At 46.1% G+C, this 14,848-nt stretch overlaps 1 protein-coding gene and 1 long non-coding RNA gene across 2 annotated transcripts; one reads left to right on the forward strand and one right to left on the reverse strand.

Annotated features, from left to right (window-relative positions):
• The first annotated feature begins 1,866 nt into the window (after positions 1-1,866).
• LOC103284218 (cytochrome P450 4A11-like) lies at positions 1,867-14,786 on the forward strand. The gene is given in 13 exon segments (XM_054720618.1): positions 1,867-2,077; positions 5,084-5,225; positions 6,074-6,118; positions 6,593-6,720; positions 7,695-7,819; positions 8,195-8,355; positions 8,794-8,900; positions 8,986-9,176; positions 9,280-9,413; positions 10,727-10,791; positions 10,933-11,009; positions 13,913-14,075; positions 14,077-14,786. Coding segments are annotated over 13 exon segments (1,566 nt in total). The 5' UTR covers positions 1,867-1,882; the 3' UTR covers positions 14,110-14,786.
• LOC129150175 (uncharacterized) lies at positions 3,401-8,901 on the reverse strand. Its single transcript, XR_008556923.1, has 3 exons — positions 7,731-8,901; positions 4,705-4,778; positions 3,401-4,614 (listed from the first exon to the last, which is right to left on the reverse strand). It is a non-coding gene; the product is annotated as an uncharacterized LOC129150175 (long non-coding RNA).
• Positions 14,787-14,848: the final 62 nt, after the last annotated feature.

Raw genomic sequence — 14,848 nt, forward strand, 5'->3', positions numbered from 1 at the left:
GAGTGGGCTGGACACAGGGCTCGTGGCTGGTGAGGACTGCTGCGGCAGCATGAGCCTCTCCCGATTGGGACTGATTGGGTGAAAGCCTGGGGCAGCAACAGTGGGGCCAGGATGAGTGGGAGCTGCAGGTATCATTGGACTGTGGGTTTCGCCTGATCCCTGCAGGCCACTACAACAGCTTCATGAATATGTGCACCGGGCCTCTAGCATTTATATAAACTCAATGCTTAAAAAGCTAAGTGGGGCCCAATTTCTTTTTTCTTTTCTTTCTAATTTCCTTCCTTTGCTCCATCCTTTCTCCCTCCCTCCTCTCTCTCCCCTCTCTCTCCCTGCCTCTTTTCCTTGCTTCTGCTCTTTCTTTCTCTCCCTGTTTCCTCTTTTTCTTCCTCTCTCTCTCTTTCTCTCTCTCTCTCTCTCTCTCTCTCTCTCTTTCTCTCTCTCTCCCATATTGAGACGATCCATTAAATAAATTTACCCATATCTGAAAGATTATTTTCTACCCACCCTGAGTTGGATTTGCCACCACTAATTTTTGCCTATCCTGGTCATGAGATAACTAATACCCCACAAATCATAGGCAGACCACAGACTGCTGTGATTTCTCTGTCACTGAGGATGGAGCCTGTATTTCTGGCAGATTCACCATCCTAGTCATGTGGGTGTTCTGCTGCTGAGACACTGAGTCCACCTTCCTGACCCACAGTGACTCTTAAGACATGGACACTTGGGATGGCAGGCACATAGGAGGCCACTTGAGACAAACTTCCAGCTGACAATGATCAGGACAGGATGCAGCCCAAGCTCTGAACCACAGCTGCCTCAAGGGGCTGTCTGCCTTGTTTGGTCTCCTCCAATTTTCCTATAATGCCCTTCCATACCTTTCAGATCTGAAGTCTTATGGTTTCTAATAAAAAGGAAGAAATTCTGAGTTGTCCTAAACTAATTACAGGCATCCAGAGGGTGAAAGGATGAGAAGAGAGGGGTTAATCCCTTAACAATTTCAGGAGCCAACATTTCTTCCTGATGAACTCTGCACCTATCCCAGGACTAGCCCCACTTCAGCTTCCCCCACCCCCTAAGTCTGTAACCAATGTAAACTATTTCAAAACAACTCACATCTTTCTTCCCCCTTCCCAATGTATAAGAAAAGGCTTTTCATATTTCATTATACTAAGTGTTTTCTGACTTTACCTACTAAATTGTGCACTCAAGAAACATATGCTGAGTGAATGAATGCATGAATAAATGAGCATTTCTTTGCTTTTCTTAGAAAAATGATGATGATTCTACCTACAAAAGGAGAAACTGAGGCACAGAGAGAGTCAGTTGCTGACTTCATATGAGGTGGGCCTGACCTGGGGCTGAACATTGTGAGTAGAAATTCAGTATTCTGTCCACCAGCACATTCCTCTTGGGTCAGAACTGAACATGGCACAGGGACAAACTCTATCAATGGCTGTTTTCCATTGTCCACTTTACCTTACCTATATGTAACTAACTTATATCTGAAATTGAAAGGATAATAAAATTGTGTAACTGTACTTACTGATCATTTGGTGAGCCAGACTGATTTCGATACCTCGGGGTTCATTTCTGTTTTACTCACAGCTGTGTCCTGGCACTTAGCATACTGGCTGGCACATAACAGGTGTCGATTATGTGTTTGTTAGGAAACTGATAAGTGGAAGTGGAAATGTACACAACCATTGTCACTGTCAACTAAAAAAGCTTTTCTTCCTGATCCCAAGATAGCTCCTCCACTCTGGTGACTCAGCTCTAAGCTCTGCCCTCACCCTTCACCCTCCCCACAGGTGGGTGGGACAAAACTGCCAGACTGGGCTGAGGTGGTCAGAGACAGTCAGAGGTCCAGACGCACTGCATCATGAGTGTCTCTGTGCTGAGCCCCACAAGACTCCTGGGCAGTGCCTCTGGGCTCCTGCAGGTGGCCTCCCTGCTGGCTCTGGTTCTGCTGCTGCTCAAGGCAGCCCAGCTCTACCTGCACAGGCAGTGGCTGCTCAAAGCTGTCCGGGAGTTCCCGTCCCCTCCTTCCCACTGGCTGTTCGGGCACAACCAGGAGGTAAATGGGAGTGGGATAGGGGAGAGGGAGGGCAAGGAGTGCAGAGGCTCTCAGAGCGAGGTCATGGTCAGCAAGTCTATAGGACAAAGCCTTGTTGTGTGAGAAGCACGTGACCGTGGGGGCAAAACCCAGGTGACCCCTCAGATCGTGTCTCCTCATTCCATGTGCTGGTGTTCTCAGTCTGTCAGATCCTCCTTCCTTAGGTCTGCAAGCTATTATGTCAGCCAGCCCTTGAGGACAATGGCTGCTCCTTTCTGAATCTCCCAGCTCCAGGCTTACAGAACAGAACTTCTCCATGCTTCCCTGCCCATGTGCACTCAATGCCATCCTGTCTGCCTGGCCCCAAGCTTGCCTGGGAACACAAACATCGTCTCATGGATCCCTACCTGTGGGGGTTCATGGCATGTGGGGATGATAGACAGGAATTTAGAGAAGATATCAGGTCCCAGGGAAAGGGATAAAATCGGGTGTAGGGGTCCAACCATCTTGGTTGGCCTGAGAATATGGGTTTTTCAGACTGGTGACTGCAGTGCTAAAACCCTGGCAAGTTACTGGCACTTCTGAGCAGGAAGCTTCCAGGATGGTCCCAGGGAAGGAGCACTGGCATCTGAGTCTCACTATTAACTAGAATCTCTTTACCTGCCAGCTCCTATTCTCCATGTCCCTGACCTGTGAGCTCCTTGGGGCTGAGGATATCACCCCACTTTCTGTGCGCTCATCCCAGCACAGAGCCTGATACAGAGGCTAGCTTGACTCAGGTGTGCGGACTGAGAGAAAGGAGCAGCTGGCAGGTTGGGTGACAGACAGTGCTCCTCAGCCAGCTTGGTTAGCACTAGTCCCTGGGGGGAAGGGCACAGAGCAAGGTGAGGGGGTTGCATGGAGAGGGGCTCATCCAGGTGGGTATGTGGATTGAGCAAGCCTTAGGAGGTGGGGTGCGGCAGAAACCTGAGAAGGATTCAGAGAACAAGGCCAAGATATTATCAGCAGAGTGGAGCCCCAAATGGGAACTGCTCCTATCAGCCACAGAGAGACAACCAAAGCCCAGTTACTTCATGCAAATTTGGTACAAAGGACTTCCAGATGATTTGTTGATTTGGAGAAACTGTGACTTTTATTGATGCAGGAGTCACCTTTCTGAGCTGGGATATGACTGAAGGAACCACTAAATTTTCCTACAGTGACTTTTCCATACCCTGATGGCATTAGATGATATATAGACTCAGTAAGTGAGTAATGCTCTTTTTATAACTAAGATTACGCATGGTATGAATCATCTCTGTAATCCTGCAGGAGATACTGCAGGTAAATAATCCTTGATTTTATTTTATTTTATTTAAAAATATATTTTATTGAATTTTTTACAGAGAGGAAGGGAGTGGGATAGAGAGTTAGAAACATCAATGAGAGAGAAACATCAATCAGCTGCCTCCTGCTCACCTCCCACTGGGGATGTGCCTGCAACCAAGGTACATGCCCTTGACTGGAATCGAACCTGGGACCTTTCAGTCTGCAGACCGACACTCTATACACTGAGCCAAACTGGTTCGGGCTAATCCTTGATTTTATAATACTGCCTGAGTTATTCATTTATTCAATACATCTGTAACTGGCTAAGTCTGGAATTGACTGCCACATGTTGAATTCAGATTGAAACTAATCTTTCAGGCCAGATGACAAGGGACAAGGTGGGCAGTTGAGCATGTGGGGCTCTGTTTCCGAGCTACCTCGGTTCATATCCCACCTCTGCACATACTTTAAATGCCTGCTCTACAACCCAATTTCCTCATCTGTAAGTTGGGGATCCTGATGATGATTAAGCCTCTGAATGCCCTATTCAACCCCAGCCACAGTAGCTAGTAGCAGGTGAACACCTTGGCTATATTACAATCAGATTCTCGAATAGAATTCACAATGTCACACAGATAGGACATGTGGTAGAATGACAACCATCCAGGAAGGGTTCAAGTGCTCTTCACCTTGTGGACCTAGCTCCACGAGGACAGGGACTGTTGTCTGTTTATTTGTGAGCATATTTCCAGCTTCTAGAAAATTGTCAGGTAGAGCCCCAATAAACATTTGGTAAGAGAATGAATGCAGAGAGAAAGTATTAGACTCAGCCCTGGCAGCTCTCCAGTCCCTGGATTTACTCCTTCTGCACCCTGCTGCTCCCGGCTCTTGGGCTCTGAGAAACACCCTGGGGTCCTCAGCCACCTGGGCATATGCTTTAACAGTTTCCTCATTCTTCAGGGAAACAGGATAAAGTACCAATCCATCCCCACTCATAGCTGTGCCTTGAACATTACACAATTGTCTTACTTTGTTAGGGCTGCTTAAAATAATGGGTGGCTGAAACAACAGAAATTGAGTGTCTCACAATTCAAATCAAGATGTTGGTAAGGTTGGCTGCTTCTGAAGGCTATGAAGGAACCATCTGCTCCAGGCCTCTCTCCTTGACTAGCAAACCACGATCTTCTCCATATGGCTCTTCACATCATCTTCCCTCTCCAAGTGACTATTTCTGTGTCCAAACTTCCCCTCTGTTATAAAGATAGTTATATTAGATTAGGTCTAATGACCTAATTTTAACTTAATTACTCCCACAAGACACCATCTTCACATAAACTCACATTCTCAGATACTTGGGATTAAGTCTTCAACATATGAACTTGAAAGGGATACAGTTCAACCAATAACTCTAAGTCTGTGAAAAAAGCGTGTACACCACTCAGTCCATAACTGAACATTTATAAAACTTCTTCTATGTGTAACATTCTAAAGGTAGTTCTAACGAGGGCCCAACCAGAAGCCAAAATCTAACCTTAGACCAAGTGTTGATGAAGAGCGAGCATCCAGATCAGATTCTGGCTCATCAGATACAATTCCAAGCTCATAATAACTGCTGATGGATCCTGAATTCTCCCTGTGGCCATTCTCCCCTTCACCACCACTCCAAAATCCAGACTTAAAGAGAAAGGTTTTATTGATTTGTCTTTCTCTTGCTTACAGTTCCAAAAGGACCAGGAGCTACAACAGTTTCAGAAATGGGTAGAGAAATTCCCATGTGCCTGTCCTCGCTGGCTATGGGGAAGCCGTGTCAACTTCATGGTTTATGACCCTGACTACATGAAGGTGGTCCTGGGAAGATCAGGTGAGACAGAAACCTGCATTGTGTCTTGAGCAGCTCTTTCTGCTTGGGTACATGCCCTTGAGTTGGTAATTCCAGAATAGACTTGCCGTTCTACCATCATTATCTAAAGTCCAGGGGTCCTCAAACTTTTTAAACAGGGGGCCAGTTCACTGTCCCTCAGACTGTTGGAGGGCCAGACTATAGTTTAAAAAAAAACTATGAACAAATTCCTATGCACACTGCACATATCTTATTTTGAAGAAAAAAAACAAAACGGCAAAAAAATACCCGCGGGCCTTAGTGTGAGGACGCCTGAAAACCCTCTAACAACCACCCTGCTAGCCTACAAGCCAGCTTAAGGCCAACAATGTCTGCTGAAATGGAATGCTTAAACAGTGGTGTGGGGCCACTTTCCCCCCCTTAATTTCTCTCTATTTCATTTTTTTCTTCCGCTTTTAACCAGTTTGAGATGATCAATTGTGTAAATTTGCCCAGATCTGAAAGACAAGTTCCTGTCCACGCTGAGTTGGGTTTGGCACCTCTCATTGTTGCCTATCCTGAGTCATGGAACAACTAAGCCCCCACAAATAGGTGGGAAGACCACAGATTTCTGTTTCTCTGGCACTGAGGATAAAGACTATTTCTGGCCGATTCACCATCCTGTGGATGTTCTGCTGCTGGGATTGCTTTCCTGAGCCCACATTAACTATTAGAACAGATACTTGTGATGGGAGGTTGAGGAAGGTCACTTGAGACACACTGTTAGCTGACAATGATCAGGAAGGAATAGCAGCCCGTGTTCTGGACCACAGTTGCTTCAAGGAGCTTGTCCCCTCCAAATTCCTCCATTGCCCGGTCTTTTCTTTCAGACCCAAAGAATCATCGTACATACAGATTCCTGGCTCCCTGGATTGGTAAGTATGTGTAATCAGGACTGCTGTTCTGCCAGGTAGACTTACCAAGAGCTATCTCTTTGGCTCACAGAGAACAACAGCTAACCAGCACTATCACCACCCTCATCTCTGAATCAAGCCTGATTTCTCTTCTAATAAAACCTTTACCCATTCCGGGTGGTGGTGATGGCCCCCCTAAAACTCAGTTTCTTCCCATCACTTCTCAGTGCTCTCCAATGTTTTCAGGGTAATATTCATTTATGATCTTCTATGACCTGCCCCCCTACTCTACTTCAGCCTTTATCTCACAGCTGTCATGATGACATCCAACTTACTTGCCATTTTGAGAAATTGACGTTCCTGAAATGTACTGGCCTTTCCTGCCTTTGCCCATAATTTGTGTTCTTCTGACACCCTTGGTTCCTCCCAAATTGTCCCGAGTCATCTTTCTGATTCCATCTCCCCTTTCCCCTCCCACACCTTTCTGTGGTCCAGGATATGGTTTGCTCCTGCTGAATGGGCAGACCTGGTTCCAACACAGGCGGATGCTGACCCCAGCCTTCCACTATGACATCCTGAAGCCCTACGTGGGGCTCATGGCCGACTCTGTCCGAGTGATGCTGGTAAGTCCATCCCTCTCTCACCTGCTCACACCCACTCGCAGCACAGCTCATATAGTCCACCTAGGATACATGTGTCCTTCAGACATCCATCACACACAACTGGCTAGAATAACATGCTCATATCCAACATTGTGACAGAGCTTCCCAAAGGTGGATGGGACAGGAGGTACCTGGGCACCAGCTTGGATCCACACTACTTTGGTCATTGCCAAGAGAGAGCAGAACCATGGCAGAAACAGGGTCTGCTCTCCTCTCACCACCATGTCTTCAGCACAGTGGACTAGAGCAATAGTCATTCCCCTGGACAACAAGATAAATGGACACTGGCAGGCCTTGGCAGTGGCAGCTTCAGTGACAGGGTGGACATCCCAGGATGTCCTTCAGGTGGGCTCTGGCCTGGGTGCCAGGGCTTGTTTCAGCATGAAATGGAGCCACTCCATGGAAGGAAATGGAGATTACATCTGCACTCACAGACCCGGATCCTGATCCTACCAGCTATGCTCAGATAACATTTGATAAATGGGAAGAAATTAAAGTCCCTGATGCCCTGTCCTTAGCAGTCCCAGTACTGGTCTCTTAGGTTACCTCTTACCTTGATACATTTGCTACATAGAGTTGAAGTGTACTTATCTCTCAGGTTTAGCTCAACCCCAGGAAAGAGAAGATTCTCAAATTGTTGCCTGAGTAACAATGTTTTCGGGTTTGGCAAAAGGTAGTAATGATCATAACTTATTCCTAAAATTCGAAACGAATTCAGACTCTTATGAGGGAACCTGTTTAATTTTATAATCACAGTTTCTGAGAGTACAATACTGACATTACTAATGTTTGCTATACAGTCTTAATATGTTATAATGCCTCTATTCAAGACAATGATGTATTGGGGAAGGGAGAGAGAGAGAGAGAGTGCTTAGCTGGTCAGCTGGCGCCCTCTGGGGTAGTAGAGGAGGGTCAATGTCCCCCTCCCACCACAGGACAAATGGGAGAAGCTCATCAGTCAAGACTCTCACCTGGAGATCTTTGAACACATCTCTTTGATGACCCTGGACACCATCATGAAGTGTGCCTTCAGTCAGCAGAGCAGCATCCAGATGGACAGGTCAGTGATAATCATTCAGCTGCAGGGCTTTTGGTTTACCAACTGATATGAACTTACTGGAGAGGCAGTTCAGGCAGCTTGGATGCTCATGAGCACAAAAAGCCAGAGTCTGTCCAGGGCTCCTGACCACAGACAATTCCAGACCAGACCAAAATTGAATCAGCTACAGATCCCTGATCCCTAGCAAGGGAGAAGTCTGGTTGCTCTTGACACTTATGAAGGATGGAGGGTCTCAAAGGCTATAAGACAGGGGCAATGAATGCCTCAGAGGCACCTGTACCCACTCTTTGGGGAAACTCCCACCTAGAGCTCCGCTTCACCTCCAGGTCAGAGCTCCCCCAATACCTTAATCTGTTCTGTATCTTCTGCCTGCAGAAAATCCCAATCCCAATCCTACATCCAGGCCATTGAGGTTGTGAAAAATCTTTTTTATTCTCGAGTGAGGAATTTCTTCTACCAGAACGACATCATCTACTCACTGACACCTGATGGCCTCTGGAACAAGCGGGCCTGCCAGCTTGCCCATCAACACACAGGTTGGACTCCACCTCCTGGGCTGCTCCTGCTCCTTCATCATGTACATCTCAAAGGGACTGGCCCTGACCTCTACTTTCCTTTGGGAACTAGAACATACCCCCCACTGAATACTTAACTGGTGCGGGGCTTGGGAACCGAAATGTCAGGGTGCAATGGAATGTGCTGGTGTTCCCATGTGTCACCACATGGTGATGTCACCCTCTCCAAGTAGCATTCAAGCAGAGCCCACTCCATGGGTGTGCTATAGAGGGGAGGCTTGACTTGCAATCAGATGATGCTAGACCTCTCACTTCTCATGTGCACACCTCTCCCATACCCATCCTGATTCCCTGGCATCCATATTGGACCAGGGTGAGGGGCTGATGGGGCCACTGTGGGTCGCTCTTTCTGGGCACCCAGGGCCCTAAATTTGCCTGCGAACCACTATTCTGGTACAGACCAAGTGATCAAACTGAGAAAGGCGCATCTGCAGGATGAGGAAGATCTTGAGAGGATCAGGAGAAAGAGGAAGTTGGATTTCCTGGACATCCTCCTCTTTGCCAGAGTGAGTGTCTGTAGGAGGGGCCTGAGGCTTTGACCAGAAGGGCAGAGGAAGGGGCAAGAAGTGCACCCTCACCTTCCGTTTCCAGATGAAGAATGGAAGTAGCTTGTCTGACAAGGACCTCCGTGCTGAAGTGGACACATTCATGTTTGAGGGCCATGACACCACAGCCAGTGGCATCTCCTGGATTCTCTATGCTCTGGCTTCCCACCCTGAGCATCAACAGAGGTGCCGCAAGGAGATCCAGAGCCTCCTGGGGGATGGTGCCTCCATCACCTGGTGAGTGCTCAGAAGATGGGAGAGCCCTGCCCACACAGCTAGACAAGAAGCCCTGGTTTGCCTGGTCCATGCCTACCCTAAGATTGGGCCTCATTCATTTCAGGGATCACCTGGACCAGATGCCCTACACCACCATGTGCATCAAGGAGTCACTGCGACTCTATCCTCCTGTACCAATTGTTGGCAGAGAGCTCAGCAAGCCCATCACCTTCCCTGATGGACGCTCCTTACCCAGAGGTTTGAATTTTACCACACTCACTAACCTAGGAATTCTGCAGGAACCCATGGCAGACCAGATCCACATGTCCTAGAGCAGTTCTGAACCTCTCTGGTCTAGTTTCTTCATCATTAGTTGGATGCTTACTATATAGTTTAGATGAGGAATATAAAATGCTTGGCACAGAGTTGGACCACAGTAAAAGTTCAATAAATATTAGTTCCCCTTCCAACTCAGAGAGAATAAATCATTCAGTACATTCACCTAAATAGGGTCCATGCCAATAAGACACCTCACATGAAGAGAATCCTAAGCATTATCATTCTCCAGGACTAGCATTACATCACATGTAGAATCCATGGTTTTATAATGCTACAGTAATTCCATTTGATGACACTGATGCTCTATGATTCTACCACTTCATGTTCCCATGCCAACGCCAGATTATAAGACTATAGGTGCAATTCTGTTTGCATGGTCACATCTATTTGACTTCCCTCCATATCTGAGGTAATGTGTGCATAACTCCTTTTTGACAAATGCAAAGAACTGTATAAATGGCAGTTAATATAATACTGAATACTGACTCAGTCCATGGAATCTTCCTCACAAGAAGATGTTGGATTCATGATGTGGCTTTTGGTTTTTACTCTAATATTCTAATTCCCTGAGATGTGAGGGTGGCAGAGACAATCAGTCAGAGGTAGATGTAGATGTGGTTTCTTTTTTATGGAATTTAGGCAAATGAGGGAAACCAGGAAATCCATGGTCATGGGTCTGATGGGCCAGTCTTTAAGGAGCTCTCACTTTGATGTCAGAGAGCAACTGATGACCAGATCTGAGAACCCTGCCATGGTTGGAAGTCACTCCTTAGCTCACCTTTGGTGGTCTGTATCCCAACCCTGCCACATCCTAGCTGTGCGATCATAGGCATGTTGCTCGGCCTCTTGGAAGCTCAGGTGTCTCATCTGAACAATGGGAATATTAGCACCCTCTTTGGAGGGTTGTGGTGAGGATAGATGAGTTAAAGCATAATCCCCAAGGGACTCATGGATGGCACTTGATAAATGTGAGTTTTACCTTGAATTGCTCCAAAAGTAGGCCTTTACTTCTTTCTTCCTCCTCACTCCTGGGCCATGATTGACTGGATCACCATTTGATATTGTCTCCTAATGTGTGCACATGTGCTTTTCCATGTCCACCCCACCTCTATTGCAATAGGATCAATCCAGTCGGAGTGACTCTCATTGTGGCTCCCAAGCTTTTTGTGCATGCACCTGCCCCCTGCTGGCATGTGTATAAATTAGTCTTCTCTTTTCTCTCTGCCCAACAGGAATCATTGTCTCACTTAACTTTTATGCACTTCACCATAATCCAAAAGTGTGGCCTAATCCAGAGGTATGATGGCTGTAGGAGGGAGAATGGGCTGTGGAAGGGAGGATGAGCTGATCTCTCTAGACAACATCTCCTCCTGTGCCCTCATGGATTGGATGGAGGGGCTTGACCTTACCTGTCCTGGCCCTACTGCTTTCTCTGCAGGTGTTTGACCCTTCCCGTTTTGCACCGGATTCTGATTCACACAGCCATGCTTTCCTGCCCTTCTCAGGAGGATCAAGGTGAGGCATCCTGAATTTTGATGTTGCATATCACTGGTGCACACCATGATGATTGTGACCTACATTTATATGTTGTGTCTGCAGTTATGCACCTGTATGTAGGTGTGTTGAGATGGAGGCATTTTTCTATATGAACAAAAGAAAGGTGGCATTTCAGGGCAGGGCACAAACACTTGATCCACTGATTTTCTCTCAAAAGCAGTTGATTGCCTTTTTGTTTGTTTGTTTTGTCTTTTGCCAATGGTGGACTGTGTAGACACTGGAACTATGGTATATAAATCCCACTTCATATATAGAACTTTGCGTACTGGAAATGTCATGGTTATGTGAGTGTTAATATGAAGTCCAACTTTTGTTGGGAGACTGCAAAAATATAGAGGCACATATTGCTCCAAAACTCTTCAAATGGCTACTTTCTCAATGGCCCTGTGCAATTCAGTGTCGGTTATTGTTCTAAAGTTCAGTGCGTCTAGCAATGTTCTCATTTCACAAATACGAGTTCTCAGAGTTAAAATTTTTCATACAAATTTAAATTTCAGATTACTTTTCTCAGTTATGGGTAATATTAAAAAGTGGGTTTTTCTCTTCCCACAGGGCAGTCCAGCCACTGCCATTTCTACCTCACTGATCCGCCACTCAATGTATCTTTGATATTTGTGTATGTTTGGGTTTCTAGCACCTTCCTTGTCCTAACTGCTCAAACCCTAATCAGGAATGGTGCATGAGCCCTTTGAGGAGAGTTTCATTCCACTGTCTGCCTCTTTAATTTTGCAGACTATTCTACAAAAGCTTGCCTTTATATTGATATTCAAATAAGCACAACTACCTTTCCAGGAGGTAAAATTCTTTATATAAAATGCATTTTATATAGCAAAGTTCCAAAGTCAACACTGTCCACCATTGGCAAGAAGCATAAAAATAAGGACAATCATTGCTTTGAGAGAAAACCCACTACTTTGCATATGACATGTAGCATTTGAAAGGCCCCAGGTGTGTAAAATATAAAGCATACTTGAACAGCTGTCGAGCTGGATGAGTACACTCCCGATGGCCTGCTGTTTGAAAATCTGCAAAGACTACAGAGTTCCTCTTGTGAAATAGTAACTTCCATAAACTTTGTACTTGGTTACTAGAAATAAGCTTTTTTTGCCCTAGTTGCTTTGGCTCAGGGGTCAGAGCGTCAGCCAGTGGACTAAAGGGTTGTGGGTTTGATTCCAAGGAAATGTACCATGATTGCAGGGTTGATCCATGGCCCCAGTTGGGGCGCTTAAGGGAAGCAACCAATCAATGTGTCTCTCTCACATCGATGTTTCTCTCTCTGTGTCTCTCCCCATTCCTTCCACTTTTTCTGAAATTCAATGGACAAAAAGAAAAACACTTTACCCAAGGAATAACAAAAAATAAAAAAGGAAGAAACAAACTTTTTCTGAATCCATAAGTCTGTGAATTCTTCAAATGGAGAATCAACTTTCACAGAACACACTTTTCAAAAACTGTTCTTCCAGAGATTGATTGGATGTACCATTTGGTTTTTCCCAGGATTGAGTCTTCCTCATAGACCTTGGCTTGAAGCCATGTGCCTGCCACTAGAGGGCAGGAGAGCACTAGGCCGCTCAATCCCTAGCTCAGAACTTGGGTTTACTTTTTTTTCTTCTTCCAATGTTAATTTACTTTTTCAATTCAATTGACTTCATTCAAATATAAACGTATTTCTTAAGCCTGTGTCTGTGTGCCAAGTCCTGTGCTAGGAGATGGGAAAGATACTGTCTCAGTCTCTAGGAGTTCACAGTCAAGAAACAAATGCCTCTATTCACAACACAATATTCATTCATCCTTTCACTCATTGAGCACACTGTTGAACGTTCCATGTTCTTTGCACTGTCCAGGGCACTGGATGGTGAGGTATTCTTAAATAAAACACTAATGCTGCTTTGGGGGTCTTGGGAGGAAGGGGTACTGGTAGCAGAGGGGTGAGGATGGCATGTCATTGGGATCAGACTTGAACATGTGGCAGGCAGAGGTGCAGGGAGGGCATTCTTTGTGATCTCAACAGCATGAGCTGAGCTAGGAAGTGGAGCTGGACAGGTAAGAGGTGAGTGAGGCAACAACCCATCGAGGACTTTGATGCCAGCTGAGGCATTGGATATGTCCTACCTGTGATTGGGGGCCTAGAAAGGACTGAGCTGGGCTGTAGCTTCAGTGAAGAGTTAGGGGAGGCAGGGAGACAGAAAAGTCCAGGTAAAGAGACTAATGGATGTCAAGGAGGGACATTTCTGTAGTAGAATAGGAAAGCTACAGAAGCTGGTTGACTGAGGGGATGAGGGAGAGGCTGGAGTCTAGACCATTCATTGGGAGGCACGTGGTGCAATTGATTATCCCAGGAAATTCCCTTGTTGCATTTCTGATTTCCACCAGCAATCCCATCTCTCCTTCTCTTTGAGCCTCAAAGTTCTAGGCATCCTCCTAGATGGTGAGAACCTAGGTGTGTTGCCCAACCCACTCTATGTCATGCCCTGACCTGGCCACCACATTGTGAAACCAGAAATTGCTTGTGGAAGGAGTAAACAAACTAGTACTTAACTTTGTAGTGACTTCCTTGACTTGATTCAATAGCTTAGGGCACTGAAATTTCCCTAACAGGATTTCATGCCTGCTGAGAACAGAAGTAGGAGTTAGGAGCTACTTCTGGAAGAGAGATATGCTTTGTCAAAGTTCAGGGGCAGAATGTGAAGCAAGACTTGTGGGGTAGAAGCATGCATGACCTAAAAGGAAGGGGATTGGATTGACTCACAGCAGAACGCCCTGTTCCTGGCAAGAGCTCAGTGACAAATGCCTGCCCAGCTGTAAACAGGATTTGATACCATTTTTCATGTTGTTTTCCTCATATTCTCATCTTGGCCCAGGAACTGCATTGGGCAGAATTTTGCCATGAAGGAGCTGAAGGTGGCTGTGGCCTTGACCCTGCTTCGCTTTGAGCTGGCAGCAGATCCTCTCCGAGTCCCCATCCCCATATCAAAAATTGTGTTGAATTCAAAGAATGGAATCCACCTGCTGCTCAGAAAGCTCCTCTAGTCCTTGTTGGGACAAGGGCAAGCTCTAAGGAACTCCTTCCTGCCTTTCTCTGTCTATCTCTCCAATTCCTGCTTTCCATCTGCACACCTGCCCTTCCACCTGATGTTCTCCCTTCAGTTCTCTGCCTGTCTGCTCCTTTCTCTGTACTTTGCACTTTTTGTCTGCTTCTCCTTCTCTGAATTAGTCTCCTTTAGCTGCTATAATAATTTACCACATCCTTAGTGACATAAAACACCACAAATTTCTTCCCTTAGGGTTCTAGAGTCAGACGTCTGACATGGGTTTCACTGGACCACAACCGAGGTGTGGGCAGGGCCACCCAACCTCCAGGGCTCTAGGAAAGATTCCCTGTCTTTGTCTTTCCAGCATCTAGAGCTGCATTTTTATATCTTTGGCTCCTGGAGCCATCCAGCATATTCAAATCCAGCAGCATCTTCAAATGTCTCTTTGCTTCTGTCTTCACATTGCCTTCTCTTTTATGAGGACATGTGTGCTTACATGGGCTACTCAGATGAAACAGGACATAGTCACACCTGGCAGGGAATAGACCGTGGACATCTGGGGAGCCATTCTTCAGCCTAATTGGTCCCCAGGTGACTACCATCAGTCTGCGTTCCCAGTGGCCTTCTATGTGTTTCCTACCCATTTGTCATCTCCACACCCTCTCCTTCTTTCTTCCTCCTTGGAATAAAGTTTACAACATCATGTGATGTGTCTGTCTTTTCTTTATCTCCTTTGTCTTCCCTTTCCTGCCACATTTGGTGACT

The sequence above is a fragment of the Eptesicus fuscus genome, chromosome 9 (assembly GCF_027574615.1).
Source record: "Eptesicus fuscus isolate TK198812 chromosome 9, DD_ASM_mEF_20220401, whole genome shotgun sequence".
NCBI classification, from domain to species: domain Eukaryota; kingdom Metazoa; phylum Chordata; class Mammalia; order Chiroptera; family Vespertilionidae; genus Eptesicus; species Eptesicus fuscus.